This window comes from Podarcis erhardii (genome assembly GCF_964252035.2).
Source record: "Podarcis erhardii genome assembly, chromosome: 11".
Lineage (NCBI taxonomy): Eukaryota > Metazoa > Chordata > Lepidosauria > Squamata > Lacertidae > Podarcis > Podarcis erhardii.
In genome coordinates, this window is record NC_138501.1 from 4,192,309 (window position 1) to 4,213,234 (window position 20,926).

The window sequence follows — 20,926 nt, forward strand, 5'->3', positions numbered from 1 at the left end:
AATTCGCCGCTTCTGTGCATGCGCGTGACATCATTTTGACCGTCTGTGCATGCGCGAGCGGCGAAACCCGGAAGTAACACGCTCCGTTACTTCTGAGTCGCCACAGAGTGCAATATGAAAATACTTATCCTGAAGTGTATTTATCCCGAGGTATGACTGTACTTATATTAATTATCTCAGTCACTGTGGTTATGATTCTTGTGTTTTGCCCCATGGTTTTTATTGATTTTGGCACTGTTCTGGAATTGTTATACTTGACTGATTTGTTTGATTATGTTTTATAACTGTTTTTATTTCTTTGAACTGCATGTCCCCCCAAAAAACTCTATTATGGGGTGACTCAGAAGTACAATAAATAAAATCATTATACCTCTTCATTGCCTTAAGGCAAGGGGGAAGAGTCATAGCTCAATGGCAGAACACCTGCTCTGGAGTCAGACTAGCCCAGCTTCATTCTCTGGCTGGAAAAGACATTTGCCTGGGATCAGTGCAGACAGAGCTGACCTGGGTGGACCAATGATCTCACTTGGGACAAGGCAACTTCATGGAACCGTAATGCACCAATGCATCTTTTATTCAATCAACAAAGCTCCCAAAAGTCCTATAAATCTCATTGTAGTTCTCATTATTATAATAATGACATTTTTTTAGTATAGTGCCTATGGTTCTACAAACAGTAGACTTCGTTCTTTCCACAAGAGTCCTCTAAGAAAGTAGACGACCAGTTGAGGGCAGAAAAAATTATAAACGACAAATTAGATGTTCAAGAGTAATGCAGCCAGAGGACACCAGTGTTTCATCTGCCCCCAATTAATTGGAAGTGTGTCTGTCAAAGAACCAGAAATGGGTACAGATAGAAAGTGCCCACACAAGACCATCAGCTCATGCTCATGCCTCACATGGAACAAGAAAAGGTGGGCAACCCATTTCTAAAAAGTAGCATTGATGGAGTGGCAAAATTGGAACTCAGGACTGGCTCCTAGGCCTTCACCATTGATGTCTCTGCTAGATCACCCCTCGTTTAAACATGCAGCTCCACCCTTACATCTGAATAATTAATTTAACTGATTTTATATGTACTGCTTTTTGTATTTTTACTGTTGCTACAATAACTGCTTTTGTTTCTGATGTTTTTAATCTGTTTTATATTTGTTTTTTTTTGTTGTTGTTGTTTTATTGTTCTCTTTTGTAGGCTATCATGAAAATCTAAATTAATAACATTTATTTTTAAAAGAAAGAAGGGGAAATGCCAGAAATGCCCGCTCTCACTCTGGCAGTCATGTTATTGCATAAATTTTTGAAGGAAAAATAAAAGACGCTTGTCAGTATCACTACTGGCATATTAATCAAACTATTTAGCATTTCCCACATGCCACCACTAGAGGTCATAAAATACCTTAATGGAGAAGTAAAAAGGTAAAAAGAACCCGGGCCCTGACCATTAAGTCCAGTCGTGAACTACTCTGGGGCTACAGCGCCCATCTCGCTTTACCGGCCGAGGGAGCCAAGAAATACTGAAAAGTAAAAGATTCATATATGCCATAGCTGTCAACTATCAGATTTGAAAATAAGGGATCAGAAGCCTCACCTGTCCCAGGGACAGTCTAAGGCAGTGTTTCCCAACCTTGGGCCTCCAGCTGTTTTTTGACTACAACTCCCATCATCCCTAGCTATCAAGACCAGTGGTCAGGGATGATGGGAATTGTAGTTCAAAAACAGCTGGAGGCCCAAGGTTGGGAAACACTGGTCTAAGGGATATCGAACAATCCGGGATAGCAGCGGGAAGCGGTGCTGGAATAAGGGGATTTCCAGCCAAAAAAGGGAAGGTTGGCAGCTATGATATATGTTTTATATCTGCAGAAACATGCATCTCTATGTGGTCTATAAACTGTTTCAAAATTCAATAATAAAGTGAAATGTCATCTAGAAATCTGTTGTTGAACAAACTTTAAAAGATTCACTATACTTAGTTATATGCTTACCTTACAAAGTGTTTTAAAATATATATAATTTAATTCTCCTCTTTCTCATCTTCCCTTAAGACTGCTTAGCAAGTTTTTCCTTGTTAATCCAGAAATTTGACCAATTCAGCTTCTAATGGGACTTACTGTTCCATTGCTCAGAAGCATCAGAGAGGCTCCTTGAAGCTGAAGGCCAGCGCTTGCTGAGGTAGCAAAATGTGTCTGGCAGTAGCATTTTAGACTGGGCTGCAGGTAACATATCTCATTATTTTTGCTCTATATAAAAACTATAGAATACCATGGACAAGACAAAGCTACAACCCTTCTCTGCATCTCACTTTCAAGTGAACAGAATTATGTGAACCACCACCTGCAAACTAAAACAAAACACATCCCAAATTCAAGTTTACCACCTCACAGAGAGCTAGATTTCAGTGATAACTGATTACAGCCCTGAGCTCATTTTGGCACTTGAACTCATGTGGAAAAAGAACAAAGCTTTTATATATGCTGTGTTCATGTAATAGTTTTAAGAAAGTGTGTTACTGTGATCTGACCAAAGTGATAAAACTTTGCTAGAGGCAGTCTCATCATTGCACCAACCTGCAGTTATCTTAACAAATATGCCAAGTACAGAGAACTCGCACTTTCCTGGGTGTGCCAATTCTAATAGGAATATAGAACGCTGCCTGATACTATTGGTCCATCTAGCCCAGAATCATCTATACGGACTTGTCGTGCCTCTCTGGGGTTTCAGATAGAAGTCTTTCCCAGTCCTACATACAGTACTAGGGATTCAACCTGAAACCTTTTGCATGCAGCTGCTGTGCTCTAGCACTGAGCCAAGACAGCTTACCACATTTGGCCCGTCCCAGAACTTTCACTACAGGTTGCCCTAAAGATGATTACTTACAAAAACAGTTTCCTACTGCAGTTCCTTTAGGCACCAGTGCAAATTATCCCTCAATCATTCTGCTTTTCTAATAAAACACACAATCTGAAAGAAAGGCTTTGCTCCCCCATACCATGACCTCAAGCAGAATTCACAATCTGTATATGGCAGAGGTTTTCAGCCTTCTTGAGCCCATGGCTTCCTTGACCAACTACATTCTTTCTGGGGTGGAGAAATGCCCTTCAAGCCTCAGAAGCCCAGTCATGTCACCCCTTGCCTGCAGAGCCAGCAGCCCCTCATCCCTTTTCCTTGTGGAGTGTTCCCTCAGGCTCCTCTCCCCTTGTGAGCCAACCCCCCACTCCACACTGAGGAGCCTCCAGCCTTAGTAGCCCAATGGAAACTGGCCAAAGGTGAATGTGAGGCCAGCACCTTACTCACCTTGGGAGGCTGCAGTGGAGGCAGCAGGCGTCGCTGGACCTGCATGGCGGAAAGGCTCCCTTTTGGCACCGGGCACTCGGCTCCCACACAGGCATTGCACACAGCAGGCACAAGAAAGGCCTGCCTGCCCGGCCTCCCACTAGGGGCCATCCATTCTCACAGCCAGGGCTGGTTTACTGGCTGGCTGGCTGGGCTCCCTCACCCCCTTGCTTGCTTACACCAAGGTTGCCTCTGCTCCTGGCAACCAGCACCCCGTGGCCAGCCCCAGAGACATCATTCGCCTGCAGAGCTTGTAGCCAGGGCCGCTGCAACAAATAGCCATGCAAACCTTTGGGAGGCAGAGATGTGAAAGGGCATCAGAGGAGAAGGGAAGAGGGAGAGCCCAGTGCTGCTCACGACACCCCTGACCATCATTCAAGGCACCTCAGGGCACCAAAGCACACTGGTTGAATACCACTGGCATATGCAATGTAAATCCTAAGAGTGGTGGCTCCATGCAGGCTTTGAAGCCCCACCATTTTCCTCTAACATCAAGCAGGCAAGATTATCTCCAAAAGCAACAATAAAGGCCCTTTGCTTTTCCATTGATTGGGGTTCATCATCTACAATGAAGCAAGGTACTGCTTCACTGCACATTTTGATGCAGTACTGTTTTGCTGCCTTTTAATGAACAGAAGGGCTGGGCGCTATCAGCTTTTCACATCATGGTGTATCGCCAGCCAAACATCACTGTTTGGCGATATACCGTGATGTTGAAAAAACAAGATGCATCGGCCTCTGCCCACAAGACACCGGGTGAAACTACCCCAGCTCTCACTTGAGAGCTGAGGCGGTTTCATCCAGGCTCGCAGGCTGCGACAATGCAGCTAGTTTGCACCGCTCAGTTGGGGGGAGGGGAGGTTCCCCCCCAGCTGAGACAGCCCCGGTGCTCTCACTACTCACACATAAGTGGGCGGAGCATCAGGGCTCCTTTGACTGCTCACTGCAGAGAGCAGCAACCCCCCCTCCTCAGCTGAGCAGTTTCACAGAGCCCCCACCCTGCCGCCAGCTTGTGGGAGCCAGTGCTGGGCTAGGGGCTCCTTTAACTGCTCGGCTGAGGCAAAGGCAGCTGCACACTCCTCAGCCGAGCAGTTTAAAGATGAAGAGGGAGGAACAAGCTGTATCAGCACCTCAACGACACAGCTTGTTTCTCCCTCTCCGTTGTACAAGGGCAGAGTGGGATGGTGGTTTCACCAGCGATGTGAAACCGGCCGCTGCTCCCGAGTCCCAGCTGGAGGAGGGAACTCCTGCATTTACAGCACATTACTTTCTGTAAAGCGTTCCAGGAACTGTGGCTTGTCCCTTATGGAGCTACAATTCCCAGCATCCTTTACCTTTCTTAGCTTTTTATTACTATTAATTTCTAAGTGAGCCTGATAAGAGTTCACAGCTTCCTCCCTGAGCAGTCTATGTGAAAAAAGTGCACACATTATTCTGTGAGAACTCCTTTCAGAGAGCCAATTAGGAACAGGGAAGTAGGGCTCTCCACAGTCTGCCAGTGTTCACATCTGCAGGGCTTCACTGAAGAAGAAGAGAAGAAGAAGAGTTTAGATTTGATATCCCGCCTTTCACTCCCCTTCAGGAGCCTCAAAGCGGCTAACATTCTCCTTTCCCTTCCTCCCCCACAACAAACACTCTGTGAGGTGAGTGGGGCTGAGAGACTTCAGAGAAGTGTGACTGGCCCAAGGTCACCCAGCAGCTGCAGGTGGAGGAGCGGAGACGCGAACCCGGTTCCCTAGATTACGAGTCTATCGCTCTTAACCACTACACCACACTGGCTCTCCAACTGCTACATGGAAGCTGTACAGATGGATTTCTCCCCTCCATCAAAGAAAGAAAGGGTTTTAAAAACAAACCACAGGACCTATATTTTTGACTGTACATGTTCTGCGGGAATTGAGAGATTACCTAGCCTAGAACATAAAACCATGCACCGTTATTCCACAGTTGCTGGAATGTCACAATGGTGTTAGCATAACCGCATTAGCGCATACCCATTTGGGTATATTCTGCAGCATTAACTTGACACACCATGTGTTGATCACTGCTTAGTGAATATGTTTGGGCAGATTTAACTACACAACAGAGATAGCAGCTGTGCTTCTGAAGAACCTGAAATGTTGGAATGACTGGGCCCTTGTCTGGAAAGCATATGACAATTCGCAGTTGTTCACACTGTTTATTGCATCTGTACCACACTTCTCAGCTACAAAAGTCATCAAGGTAGTTCACATGCACAACCACTAAAAAAAACTAATAAAGGTCATAATATTTGAAACCAACATTTACTGGCTTCCTTCCACGCCCCTGAAAAGAAAAACCCTCATGTAAAAATATTAGTCACAAACAGATAAAGAAAATTACGTGAAATATAGGTATTCAAAAATACACACACACACACAGAGAGAGATTGTATCAACTGCTATATTCATCCTTAGTGAAGCTGAAAAATCAACTGCGTTTTTTGTTACCAAGGAAACATGTTATAGCTCCCTCTTCATCCCTGAATGGTTTTTTTTTATATCTCAGAAAAAGCATTGGTTACATTTATTTTTCTGCTTACAAAAACAAAATGGCTATAGTGAGAAAAGTTGTTACAGGTGTGGCGATAATATTTACTCTCTTGCAATAGCTAACTTTTGAAAGAAAAAGTATCAGGTAACCTTGATGAGCTGAAACCATTATGAGAGGCTATCAAAACACTCCTTCTTTCAAAGAGTATGTGAGTTAATCCTGATCATCATATAAAGCCCCTTGTTTGAGAACAATATACCACCCAAAATTCTGCATGGAAAACATTGAAACACTTGAATAGGGAGTGCTTTTAAAAAATCATTCTACCCATGTATAAATTGGGCTCACTTAAGCCAAAATCACAATAATTGCACTGGCTGCCAATTAGCTACCAAGCTAAGTTCAAGGTCCTGGTTTTCATGCATAAATCTTTTCCTACTTGGGACCAGAATACCTAAAATATCATCTCACCCATATACACTGTGCTCTGCAGGTGAGGGCCTCCTGTAGTTACCATCTTATCAGGAGGTCTGTTTTGTACAATATATGAAACAGGTATTCAGCGTTGTGGCACCCAACCTTTGGAATCCTCCCCATTAAATACAATGGTACCTCGGGTTAAGAACTTAATTCGTTCCGGAACCTGAAACTGTTCTTAACCTGAAGCACCACTTTAGCTAATGGGGCCTCCCACTGCCGCTACGCCACCGGCGTGCGATTTCTGTTCTCATCCTGAAGCAAAGTTCTTAACCCGAGGTAATATATCTGGGTTAGCGGAGTCTGTAACCTGAAGCGTCGGTAACCTGAAGCGTCTGTAACCCGAGGTACCACTGTATTAGACAGGCACCGTCTCTGCTATCTTTTTGATGCCTGCTGAAGGTCTCCATCTTCCAACAAGCCTTTTAAGAAGAGATTTCCCCCAGAATGCATCTGTATTTGAATTGTTCTTAAGGCATTTCAAGCATGTTTTTATTGCTTTATCATTTGCTTTTTACAACCCTGGACTCCTTTAGAGGGAAAGACAGGATATATATTTAATTAACAAATATATTAGTTCTGAACTTAAGCAGTTCAGCAGACTCTACTTTCCATGCCACTTTCCAGAACCAGCATCTTAAGGATGCATAAAACATCTACCACAATGTTGCAGGAGATGGCATGAGGGTAGCTGTTGATAGAGCAGCTCTACTTTTGGGGCAATGTAAGGTAAAGGTAAAGGGACCACTGATCGGCAAGTCCTAGGCTCTGTGGTTTAGACCACAGTGCCACCCAGTAGATCCAATGTTTAAGGACCCCTGACCATTAGGTCCAGTCGTGACTGACTCTGGGGTTGCGGCGCTTATCTCGCTTTATTGGCCAAGGGAGCTGATGTACAGCTTCCGGGTCATGTGGCCAGCATGACTAATCCAATCAATTAACAGGTATAGTTGAGTAAAGTACCAATCCCATGAGAATTTGGTGGGGGGAGTCAGAAAACCCTGAGCAGGAGCAAAAGGGGAAAGGCATAACTCACAGAAGTAAAGTGCAGCAGTAAAACTGCTAGCACATTTGCAAAGCTAAGCGACCCGTACTCCTTCATTTGGTTTCCCATACACTTGCTATTTTGGCACTAGTATGTATCCTATTAGTTCTTTGAAAACCATTTTCATAGTGTTTTCATACAGGTAAGATAATATTTTATTCATCTCCTGGGCTGACTAAACAGAGCTAGGTGTACAGAATTTACATGTGTATCATGTTCATCCAGGGGACATTATTTGCCTAAAGAAAAATGAGGTATAGTTAGAGCTGTGAGCTTGGTTTACTCTCCAACTGCAATCCAGTGGAAGCTTTTCTCCTATAGCTCCTTGTGAACTGCAGTCTTGTTGATGGCATTCACACCCTTACCCGTGTATAGGATTAGAGAATAAGTGCATCTTACACTGGGGTTCGGTTCCAAGGAATCCACGTTTACTAAAAAATGCATATACTCAAACTACCCCTTTGGTGCTGCCCACCCCTGCCAAGGGGACGCGGGTGGCGCTGTGGTCTAAACCACTGAGCCTAGGGCTTGCCGATTGAAAGGTTGGCAGTTCGAATCCCTGTGACGGGGTGAGCTCCAGTTGCTCGGTCCCAGCTCCTGCCAACCTAGCAGTTCGAAAGTACGTCAAAGTGCAAGTAGATAAATAGGTACTACTCCGGCGGGAAGGTAAACGGCGTTTCCGTGCGCTGCTCTGGTTCACCAGAAGTGGCTTAGTCATGCTGGCCACATGACCCGGAAGCTGTATGCCGGCTCCCTCGGCCAACAATGCGAGATGAGCGCCGCAACCCCAGAGTCGGTCATGACTGGACCTAATGGTCAGGGGTCCCTTTACCTTTACCTTTACCCCTGCCAAAAAAGGCAGAGATCTTAAATGGGTTTTTTCACCCAAGCAGACCTGGAGCTAAAAAAAGCTTTAAAGCTTTTTGCTCCTTGTTCCTTGCTGCATTTAATGTGCAGAATTTCAACTGCATATGGTTGAAATTGTGTAAGTCAAATACATGTAAAATGTGATCATACTGTATTTTAAAATATATATCCTGTTGTGGCTCTAACTATAAAAAATATAATATGTACTAAGGCACATACTTATGCATGTTTAGTCATTCTTACCACCACTAGCACATTATATAGGCTAATGGCAAAGAATTACACTATGTAATTCTCCTGCAATCCAAACCCCCCCAAAGGATGCCAAGGACTGAACCCGGGATCTTTCACTGGCAAAGCACATCTTCTACCACTGCTCTAGGGCCCTTCCTTTTAGTTCTGACCTAAGAATGTCTCACACATGAACAAACATATTCGAATTTTTATTCTAGATATGCACCCAAACCCATACCAGATGTTTGCCCCCCCCCAAGTGTCATTACTTTTAAGTGTTTATTGCTGTTGTTAAGCAAAATAATTATTGGAATGTATGGCTGAGCCGTGAAGAGGCTGAGTCAAAGTCAGCATGCCTCCATCTAGTTTTGCCCATGTAGTTTTTTTAAGTTATACTGTACTGATATTCAGCAGCAGCACCTAAAATTATGTTTTGCAGCCTTTTGCTTGCCCACCCAATTGAAGCTAGCATAAATGAAATGAATTGCTCACATTGACATTTTTGATGTTTTCTCAGTCTCTTAAATCTGTTAAGGACTGACCATTTGACTTTTAAACAAGATTTATGCAAAACAAAAGAGCTAACAGGATAGCCATTTTTGTTAATGGAAATTCCATTCTTCCCCTCTGTCACCAAGGACAGGTATACAACAGCATGATATTTGAAAGGCAAACTTATGTCCTTACGGATGTACTATTTAGCATAGACTTCCTAAATCACTATTGGCAATCAACACTTTGCAGAAACAGGATATAAGAGAACTTTAGTTTACTTAATTAAATGATTGCAACCAGAGAGTTTACTACCTTCTTACAAAGTCTTTCATGTTCCATGCCTGGTTCCTATGGAAATCAAGATTAGAGAATGCAACCTGGGTGATAACAATATAAATCTATCATTCTCCCTTTAAAGTAACAAGGAAGATGTTCTCAACCACATATCACAAAATATGAAACTATTGTCTCCATGCTTTCACAGAATAGTCATAAAAGCCACAAAGTGAAAAACAACTATTAGATGTTTTCATTTTATGCCTGGCACATTCAAACCCTGCCACAGCAAAAAATAAATAAATAAATAAATAAATAAATAAATAAATAAATAAATAAATATTTCTAGATCAGTTGGTCTTAGCAGAGATTGTAGTTATACTTCTGAGTATTTTAGCTGTACCACTTCAGATCACTATCAACAATTTTCAAGATTTGAAAATTACCTTGATGGTATTAGTCATAAAAGACTTTTAAGCAAACACAATGACAATGGATTGTATGACAAATAAATGCTATTGCTTTCATTGATTTTCAAAATAATTGTACTGAGAAATAGAAATAAGATTCCAAAAGATTCAGTCAGGAAGATGCAGCTGCTCCCAGAAAGAGATTAAACCTGACTCTTATCAAGTCAGCTTCACTTACATGATTTAGGAAGTCTCATCAGAACTTTTTAGAGCTTTTGCTTTCTTTGACTTCATCAGATACCAGAAGTGTTGACCTCCATTGGCTGATATCAGCCTTTTGCATTTCTATCTAGACGTCTGTCATACTGGCTCTAAGCATTCATTTGAAATCCCAACTTGGGTACATGGGAAATTGTGTTGTACCAGGTCAAACCACTGGTCCGTCTAGCTCACTACTGTCTGTACCAGGAGTCAAAATCCCTTTTGAGCCTGGGGCAGCATTCCTCATACAACACCTATGAGCTGCACACCAATGCTTGGCAGGGGTAAAGCCAAATGTAAAGTTAAAGGGACCCCTGACCATTAGGTCCAGTCGTGGCCGACTCTGGGGTTGCGGTGCTCATCTCGCTTTATTGGCCGAGGGAGCCAGTGTACAGCTTCCGGGTCATGTGGCCAGCATGACTAAGCCTCTTCTGGCGAACCAGAGCAGAGCACGGAAACGCCATTTACCTTCCCGCCACAGCGGTACCTATTTATCTACTTGCACTTTGACGTGCTTTCGAACTGATAGGTTGGCAGGAGCAGGGACCGAGCAATGGGAGCTCGCCCCGTCACAGGGATTTGAACCACCGACCTTCTGATCGGCAAGTCCGAGGCTCTGTGGTTTAACCCACAGCGTCACCCAAATGTAGGCAGGGCCAAAACCATATACACAGCCCACTCACAAACTTCCACCCCCAAAACAAGTATTTAGGCTACCGCTCCCTGCAGCTCAATTCAAGAGGTATTTCACCTCTCTCTCTGCCATGCACCGGGTAGTTCAACTTCTCCTCCCATCCTTTCAGTATTGCTCTGCAGCTGGCCTGTCCCACCCAACTCAATAAACACAAAAATACATTCAGTGCTAGTAATAAAAAGAGAGAAAGATAAGCACTCCCGATTCACTTTCTCTTCCACACTACTTACCTGGTAACAAAATAGTGTCTCTTCTCTTCCTTTTCTTATGTACAGGTCTGAGAGAAGGCCACTTACGGCAACTCCAGCTGTGCCCACTATCATCATTTACCCCAACAAAGATGGAGCTGACTCAGAAGGTACTTGAATTGAAATTAGTCAGGCTCATGAAGCAGGGACAGTGCACAGTTTTGCCAGCCTCATCTACTTCCATACCAGCTGAGTGAAAACAGTCAATTCTTCTGTGACCAATATGGGGCAGGGGAAGAAGCAAGTGTATGCTTGTTTTGCCAAGCCCAATGTCCCAACACCCTGCTTCACTGGCCAGTCACAGAAGGGGGGAGAGAAGAGTCTTGCAGGGCGTATGGAAAGGCCTGGTGGACCACCTTCATTTCAGGACCAGGCAGGGGCATATGAAGTGGGGGCACAGGGGGCTGGCCACCCTGGGTGCCACTCTGGGGGGTGGGGTGACAAGATGGCCCCTGCCTTCCCCCAGCTGTAGAGCAGCCGAGGGCGCACGGAGCCAGTATGGGTACCGCTTGCACAGCCACCATGCAGTCTGTACGGGATGCCGCACATGCGCAGTCCATACAGGATGCCGCTCAAGCGGCAGCCCGTACGGACGCCACATGCGAGTGGCAGTCCATACGAATGCCATGCATGAGCAGCAGCCAGCACGGAGTGTGCACGCGCGGCAGCCCATATGGTCACCGCACATGCACACTCTGTATGGGATGCCGCACATGTGCACTCTGTACAGATGTTGCACATGCGCCACCGGGCAGTTTGCCCCGCCCCTCGGCGTCCTGCCCCGGGTGCTGGAGAGGGCTCCCCACTCCTGGTCTACAGAGTCATAAGAATAGAAGTTGCTGGAAACTGCAGGATGAGAGAATGTTTGTTGCCCTTGGGTCCTGTTTGTGGGCTTCCCATCAGCACCTAGCCGGCCGCTGTGAAAGCAGAATGCTGGACTTGAAGGACCATTGGCCTGATCTAACAGGACTCTTCTTGATATGTGGGCCCCAGTCTGCTTTGAAATGAATGAAGTAAAATGATGGGAAGAACTCGTCGCCCTGCTGGAAAAGGACTCCAGTGTAAAACTATTTTATTTCTTTAAAATGAATATTCACCAAAAACCATCTACTTCATTTGCATAAAACTCGTATAGCAGATGGTTAGTAACCTGCAGTCTGTTTTCCAAAGGATGTAGATATGGGCCGTGCTTTTTTGTTTACATACAGAATACATCGTTCCTTGTTTGGAATACAGTAGCTATTCTTGGCTATTTGTTTGTCCTCTTGCATTTACTAGTTTTCGTTCTTTAAAAGTAGTAGTAGTAGTATGTTTTAGTATATGTCAGGCACCTTTTTATATAATACTAAACAGAAGATGCTCTTATCTTCCATGAATTCCCTCCTTGGATATTGCACTGTCCAAGCAAGTTCATGTTCAGGGATAGAAAATGAGTATCAGATGCTAAGGACACATATTGGGGAAGGCAGGGGCAGTTGTCTCATCCTTTTAGGGCAGGCCGGGTGAGTGATAGTTCAACTTTTTAGCCTCCACCAATAGCTCAGTTGGTTAGAGCATGGTGCTGATAACACCAAGGTTGCAGGTTCGATCCCTGCATGGGGCAACTGCATATTCCTGCCTTGCAGGGGCTTGGGCAAGATGAACCTCAGAGTCCCTTCCAACTCTACAATTCTATGATTCAACTGGCAAGCGGCATGGCACAGCAGCAGAGCATGTGCTTTGCACGTAGAAGGTCCCAGATTCAACCCCTGGCATCTCCTATTAAGGTAGGAAAAACTCCTCTCCAAAACGTGGAGAGCCACTAGCAGACAGGAGTGGGAAATCTCTGGTCCTTAGCTGAATGTGGCCTACCAGTCCTCTTAATCTGCCTAGCAAAATAGATTGAGAGCTCAGACACATATTAGAAGAGCACAACCCAATCAAAGTATAGCAATCAAAGTACACATCCTCAACTAACTTTACTAGGACATTTTTGCATACATTGAACTGTGGGTACTATGGCTTTGAATCCTAAACAATTATTTAAAACCAATTGCTTAAGAAACATCTAAAACTTTTAGTAATGTTTTATTACCGCCTTGCCAAAACCCACTGTTCTGTCATTTCTGCTGATTGTATACATTGTGCAACCACATTAAAGAACTAGGAAATGACTGCATGAAGAGTCTTAAATTGAGAGAGAGAGAAATGAAAAGGACAAAGCAATGCGTTATTAAAAAGTTAGCGAGTCCCATTGACAAAAAGCGATGGAGCAAGCTGATTGGGCTCCTGGGGCGGCGTGCATGCCCTGCGCCCAGGGGCAGGGCCAGCCAGGGCAGGAGGCTCTGCGGGGCCTCCGAGGAGTCTGCCTGCCTCCTCCCACTCAGCCACCCTACAGCTGAGGGGGAGGCAGCGGGCAGACCATTTGGGGCAGTGCGGAGCTTGCGGGCACCCAAGCCACTGTATCACTCCCAGGAGAGACATGTGACTCGGGTGCGCTGCAGGCCCTGCGGTGAGTGCTGCCTGGCATTTTGTCACCCTCCTCAGTGGTGACACCTGGGGTGCCCCGCCTCCACTGCACCCCCCTTCCTCTGCCCGTTGACAAAGCATCTTTACATGTATACTCCATTCAGCACTGACTCTAGGGTCACCCTTCAGTACCTGACTGATACAAAGCTGCTGCTGCTGCTGATGATGATGATGATGATGATGATGATGATGTGTGCAAAGTTAAGGCCCAAACTTAAGCCACTTAGAAATGCTAATGATTAAGTGGCATATAAATGCCTGAAACAAACAAACATAGTCTTTGAAGCAAATTCCAGTGCATTCAATGCCAAGGAGTGTGGTGGAGTCTCCTTTGGAGGTCTTTAAGCAGAGGCTTGACAACCACATGTCAGGAGTGCTCTGATGGTGTTTCCTGCTTGGCAGGGGGTTGGACTTGATGGCCCTTGTGGTCTCTTCCAACTCTATGATTCTATGATTCTATATGTTTCCCAGCAGGTGAGACTGGAGTGGGGACCAGGGAGAGCCAATTGGCATGGGCCTACAAATTTGAGGGGACTTATTCAAATCCCCCTGGTAAAGGCAAAAGGAAACCCTTTGGTAAAGATTATTTAAATGAGGCCTACATTTCCTATCTGGCCTGGGTCTACCAGCTTTGCACAGCCCTGTTTCCCAGCAAGCATTTTCAGTATTGTAGCCAGCCATCCTGACTCTCTGCATGGAAGACAGTCACAAGGGGACTTACTGCCAAGTAAGTGGGCAAAGGATTCTGCTGTTAACAATTATATTTTCTTTGACAATGTTGTTTCCATGTATGTCCACAGAGTTATCCTTAATTAACTGAACTTGGCTCAAGCCACATGTATTTGGAAATTTAATTTCTATCTCAACCACCTTTTTCCAAAGCATATGAAAATTGGCTAATGAAATTCGCATTCATTTGGGGCAACAACAAAAAGAGCTCTCTTATTAAGCTTAAGTGAATCAAGCTTGACTGTATAGTTCCCAGTAAACTTACAGGAAAAGGTGCCTGAAAAAATATATGGCACAGTAAGTTCATCAAGTATCTTCCCAAAAGAATCATTTAAGATTGTAGCTTCTGTAAGCTTGCCGAGCTCCACACGTTTGTGTGACGAGTCAAGGCTGGTCCATACAGACTTCCAGATGTGGTCCTGTGCAATGGCTCTCTCAACACTGGAGAGAGGCACAGATGAAGGAGAAGAGAATGAATGGGGCTAAATTGTTTTCTGAAATCTCCCAGGCTGACTAGAGGCAGACAGAGGCACTGGGTGCTAAGTACTTCGCCCTGATGCAAACCCCGCCCCCCATCGCCATCAAGAGTGGAGGTTCTCCTAATAATTGGGAGTCAATTGCCATTAAGTAAAGGCGTGCACCAGAGGAGATGTGGACATTATGTGGACAACAACTGTGGATTATCCAGCTGCGTGGAACTGAAGTTTGAAATCAGGAGAAAATTCTACTTGTGTTGGCAGTGGATGGAGGAGAGGGGGCTCTCTGCTATATTATGGAAGTCCTTAGGTCTATGATTTGGCAACCCTCTCTCGAAACAGTATAAAGTTTGAAGATATACAAGTGAGGATTGTTTGATTCACAATGTAACTTTGATATTTAAAAGAAGATTTGAGGCTGCATGTGGACTGAAAGGAATGAAGAGGGGGAGCCTTTTTGTTTTGATGGATGTCATTGGGAAATTAGAGCTTATCCCCTCCCCACAAAAAAGGCTCTGAGAACATGAACTTAAAGAGATGTCGAGATACAATTTATTATTAAGAGGAAGGATATTGGCTTAAAGAAAAATGCTGCCCTGGAGGGGAGAGGAGTTCAGTACCTGTGAGCAGAGGCGAAGCAGGGTCTCTAGTGATGCTGCTAAAGGGCAGGTGCTGCCTGACTGTCGGTGGTCACATTTGGAGAAAAAAGTATTTCCTTTTTTTTTTTTAATATAATATTTATTGAAGTTTCAAATAAGAGAAATACACAAAAAGACAAAGAAAACACACAAAACAAGTATACTTTCAGTCCTTATTTTCTTATACCTTATTTCCCACGACTTCCTCTCGCCTCCCCTTCTTGTATTCCAGTTCCAAATATTATTTCAACAAGTTCTTAAGTTTTTTACCTTATTTCATTGTTATATCAGTCCTTCTACTTAAACCCTTTTTCCAAGGTCGACCCAGATTCCCTTCCACGAATTTCCCAATTTTATATTAATACCAAACCAAAAATACAAAATAAGAAATATATATAAAAAAAGTATTTATACAACCTTTGGATTGATCAAACCCCACCCTCCCTTTCCCGGTTTCGATCCCCAAACCAATATCCATCAGTCCATGTGCTATCAGCCTGGCGATCTCACATCAGAGGCTTTTAAGTCTCTCTCAGTTCCTCTTTGCCGGTTCTTTGGATAGTCCTTCATATTAAAGCCCAAGTCTCGGAGGAGCACAATCCCAAAAAACTCCATATTTCTTCTGGCCAGGCCTCCATGTTTAGAAGAATTGATAAATTAAAATGTCCCAAACTCTCGAACATCCATCTTAATCAAATTTGTATTCCACAAGTCTTCAGGTCTCCTTCTAGATAGGTCTCTCCATTCTTCCTTCTCCAATTCAAGCCAAATCTTCATCACCCAGTTCTTATTTTCCTTTGTGGCCTTCCTGCCAGGCCTCTGGCCTTCCTTAGCCTTCTGCAAAATTTTAACTCCTCCTTCCTTTCCCTCCAGATCCTCATATTTCTCTTCCACTTGTTCCACTTTCTCAAGTTTGTCAAGTTTCTTTTCCTGCTCAGCTGCAAAGTCTTTTAATTCTGCTACAGGGGCTTTTGGTTCAAAGACAAAGACTTGAGTCAAGTCCCTTCCATTTTCAGTAAAGTTATTTACTGTTTCATTCAGTCCCATGACCCCTGTAGCCAAAATATTACTTTGTTCTTGAAGCTTTCCCAAGAGATAAAAAGTCTTGTTCAACTCAGTGAGTATTTTTCCACTTCCAGCCATTCTTGCAGTGTCCCAAAACCCCCTCTAGAGGGATTATGGATATTTACTATCCTTCTAATTCCAGTCCCAAAAACAAAATAACTTATTTTTCAACGATTTATAACCAACATGTAACAAATCCAACTAGCAAAGGCAGCAAAAACAATGTTACTTTGTATTCCCCAACTTTGACAGCTACTTTTGACAGCTGTCAAAGTCTTCTGTATCTTTCCAACAGGCTCTCTCGCTGATCACTCCCGGGTCCCAGGAGGTTGCGCAGCTCTCAAAATCCACTCTTATCCTCCAGCAAAATTACTTATACTGTTCAATCGTGAAATTAATGACTTTGTTCCATTACAATGAGAGATATTCTCTCGACCTTAGTTATTTAGTCCTTGCTTTAAGTTGTCTACAAGAGGGGAAGACGGACTTCCTTTTTGTATCTTCCCCGGTCGTTCCAAATTCAAAGAAAAAATTTCCTTTTTAAGTCCAATTTCTATATTACTCACGGGTTGTTGCTTTTTGGTCCGAATGTTCTCAGGAAAAAGTCAGCGCTCTCCGTCCATGGCATGCGGCTTCACTCAGCAGGGGAAGCAGAGGACTCTCAGCACCGCGCCGCTCCCGTCCCCCGTTCCGAAGCCTTTAAAAAGGCTCCTTCGCAGGTCAGGGGGCGCAAATGGTGCCCGCCGAGTCACCAAGTCCACAGGCTTCTGCGCCTGTGGTTTCTAAGGGTCCCCACGTCGCCGGCGTGGCAGAACCCGATCCCTGCAGAGCCGATTCCCTCCGGAGCTCGGAGGGAATTCGCCATTAGACGTTGGCGCTAACCCGGAAGTCCCCCGAAAAAAGTATTTCCCTTTCTAGACTGAGGAAGAAAATGGTGGGACCTTGAAACTTGTTTATTCAGGCGACTAACTGAAAGAAGAGGACTGTTGTTCCTTTGGAATTTCCTGAGAATTATAGGATAGAAAGGACGACCTGAGCAGAGGAGGAATGGAGGAATGTCACTGACCTCAGTTGCACCTACTGAGGTTCCAGATAAATTGTAATTGAGAGGTCAGGAGCAAAGGTGACCACTGCTTGACTTGGTCAAGGTATAGAGCAGAGGCAGCAGCTGCATGAGTGTCAACAATCCCTTATTTAGCGCTCCCTAATTTACACACGAGGGATGCGGGTGGGGCTGTGGTCTAAACCACAGAGCCAAGGGCTTTCTGATCAGAAGGTTGGCAGTTCAAATCCCCACGATGGGGTGAGCTCCCGTTGCTCAGTCCCTGCTCCTGCCAACCTAGCAGTTCAAAAGCACATCAAAGTGCAAGTAGATAAATAGGTACCACTCCGGCGGGAAGGTAAACAGTGTTTCTGTGTGCTGTTCTGGTTCTCCAGAAGCGGCTTAGTCATGCTGGCCACATGACCCGGAAACTGTACACCGGCTCCTTCGGCCAATAAAGCAAGATGAGTGCAGCAACCCCAGGGTCATCCGCAACTGGACCTAACGGTCAGGGGTCCCTTTACCTTTAATTTAGACACAATCATTCTGAACACCCAGAAACTTCGTTGTTTATTCCGCAACTTTGTTTTGCAGGCTGAGATCTCATAAGCTCACGCACTCCTGTGTGAGTTAGCAGAAGCCAGCACAAGGGCTCCCCCTAGTGCAACAGGGCTTCCCCACCTCCTCCCAAACCGCTCTGGAGGGATGGGAGAACACCTACAACAGGGGGGAGGGGATCAGTCCATTTGGCAAGCAGAAATGCTTGCACTGACAATTTAGAATGATGTTGACTACCTCCCTATGTCTCTCTGTACCAGTCACCATCATCAAGGCTTTACCTCAGCAGCAAATGGCGCCTCCTCTTTTCTTCAGTTCTTGCCACCAGTGTCTAGTACTCTGGCGCTAGCCACCTGTAGTGTTATTGTCCAAAGGAAGTCATATATTACAGTGCTTCTGAATGCTTAACTAAAGTTCCATTTTTTCTGTGTTGAAACCCTCCACCACACTTCACTGCTCTTTATGCTTGTTCCTGGGTTTTCCCATTAACCTTGCAAACCTTGCATGGTGCAGTATAGGACCTGCAAGGTCAATGCTAATTGTTAAAATAATAATAATTATTATAAAATTAAAGAGCTGGAAGGGATCTTGGTGGCTATACAGCCCTGTATAGGGGAGTTTTTAATGTCCCAGAGTGGCTGGGGCAACCCAGTCAAATGGCAGGGGTACAAATAATAAAATGATCATCATTATCTAGCCCAATCTGCTGTTCAGTGCATGATCCACAATACAAGCTGCAATTACAGTTTCCCTGGCAGACAGCTGTCCATACTCTGCTTAAATGCCTCCAGTGAAGGAGACCTCATAGAATCATAGACTTGTAGAGTTGGAAGGGACCCTGAGGATCATCTAGTCCAACCCCCTGAAATGCAGGAATATGCAGCTGGTCCAAACAGGGATCGAACCTGCAACCTTGGTGTTATCAGCACCATGGTCTAACCAACTGAGCTATCCAGGCTCCCTAGGCAGTCTGTTCAAACAGACTTTGGAAGGTTCTCCTTACATCTAGTCGAAATCTGCTTTCCTGCAACCAGCACTCATTGGTTCTAGTCCAGCCATCTTGAGCAACAGAGAAACGTCTACTCCATCTTCTGTATGAAATAGTTTCAGATATTTGAGGACTACTATCAAGTCTACCCTTGGGGATGAATTCAACTTTGTTCTCCTCTGAGTAACTGAAATTAATGGACCTAAGGTATCCATGTTTATTCATTTGAATGGATGTAGTAGTAGAACTAATATTGGATTTAGCCTTAGCCTTCTTTAGGCTAAAGATTAATTACCCCCAGTGTTCTTTGCATAACAATCCTGGGAGGTAGATTAGGCTGAAAGATAGTAACTAGTCCAATGTCACCTCAGTGGGGATTTGAAACTCCATTGAGTCCACATAACATCTATTCACCGCGTCAGATAGAAGGCCTGCAGCTCCCACACCACAGAGGCAATATAAGAACCCAGCCTTAGTGGCATCACTGGAAAGTGCCTGTCCAACCATACTGGAAATCTAATGGCAACAGAGTGGTGAATAAATCATACAGCTACACAACTAGTGCACACAAATTCTGCCCCTATTCCTTTAACCCACTTTTTAAAGCTCACTTTCAAACCTGAGTTAATTGGCCTTCAAGGCCCACCCTGAAGATTATGGAATTACTTAGCCATTCCAGATAGAGTCCAGGGGATGGACTGTTGCTTGTCCCCAGACAATTAGTGAGGCAGCTTCCTGCATTCCACTCTCTGTATCTGCATTAAAAACAAAAGAGGTAGGAGATGTAATGCTAGAAACAGTTCTAAGTGGCCTTGAACAAGTATCTTCCTCTTAGTATACTAAGTTCACTTCCAGACAGTCATCGTTTTCAGCTGAACTTCAATCATATATCAGCAAATTCAGGCTGTGCAATTAAAGTTGATTTGGAGGTCCTGCAGAGCTAACCTGCTTCCAAAAGAGATAGAATGTTTTTGCAATGCAGAAAGTGATGGGAAAACACACTGGAAAGTGTGGGATGATGTTTGATGCTTGACATTGCCAAACCTTGCCACAAACAAATCAGAGTGGATGCTCAATTAACAGCCAATGTCATCTCACCTCCCTGCAAAAAAATGAGGGAGATCCCTTGGAAGGAACTTCAGTCTCTGTCTAAGCTTAGAGCAAGGATGGTCTAATTTACAAAGTACCCAAGCAAGAATGCAAAACACCATGCATGCACATTAAAGGTAACATCTTAAATGAATAATAAGTAGGTTTATGAATTGCAGTCCAGATTTTTTTAAATCACTAAAGTGGTTATAAAAAACACTGCAAATGTGCCAACGGTACTGAAAATGCAGCCTGCACACACCCAGAGCCTCGAGCATCGTTTCACCTGTCGCAAGACGGGTTGGGCCGAGCTGTTCTCGCGGGCTCAAGTTATGGAAAAGCAAAGCCGGAATATCCTACAAGCGGAGAGCTCTCGGTGAGCATCCTGGCTGGAGAGCGCGGGAGGCTTTCCTCGCCCCAAAACTCACCCAGCAGCAGCAGCTTGAGCTCCTTGCGCGAGTCTCGCTTGTCCTGGCGCAGCCGGCGCTCAATCTCCAAGCTCAGCATCCTGTTCGCTTTCTCCTCCGAGGATAAGCAGCAGCACTGCCCGCCCATGCCGAGGAAGAGTCTCGCCTGCCAGGGACACGCCGAGTCCTGCTCCGGCTCTCGGGCCACGGAGCGCGCGCAGCTGCCGCCGCAGGGAAGGCGCCAAGGCGGACGGGCTTTGCGCGGGTCGCTTTCTGCGCCAGACGCTATCGCCCGCGCAGCCCAAGCCCCGCCTCCGGCGGCGGCCCCGCCCCTGCCCCCGATCCGGAGGCGCTGCTCGGGGCCGGTCGCGGGCTGGGCTTTCTTCGGCCGTGGCGCGCCTGGGGATCATATTTTCTGGGTTTGCAAACTGGAGCGCTAGCTGGGCCAAAGAGACTCTCCGTCAGCTTTGCAAAAGAAGAGCCCTGCAGGCTGCAGCCTCAGGTGGACCCAGTGGCGTAGCGTGGGTTGTCAGCACCCGGGGCAAGGCAAGTAATTTGCACCCCCTAACCCGTGG

The 20,926-nt window shown here is 45.1% G+C and overlaps 1 protein-coding gene across 1 annotated transcript in view; it reads right to left on the bottom strand.

The window, feature by feature from the left end:
• The window catches only part of LOC309352512 (guanine nucleotide-binding protein subunit alpha-14), a 38,628-nt gene extending 18,063 nt beyond the window's left edge, over nucleotides 1-20,565 (bottom strand). Inside the window, exon 1 of the mRNA XM_081881067.1 lies at nucleotides 20,373-20,565. Within this exon, the coding sequence (XP_081737193.1) occupies nucleotides 20,373-20,499 (127 nt within the window). The 5' untranslated portion in view covers nucleotides 20,500-20,565. The remainder of the gene's footprint in view (nucleotides 1-20,372) is intronic.
• Nucleotides 20,566-20,926: the final 361 nt, after the last annotated feature.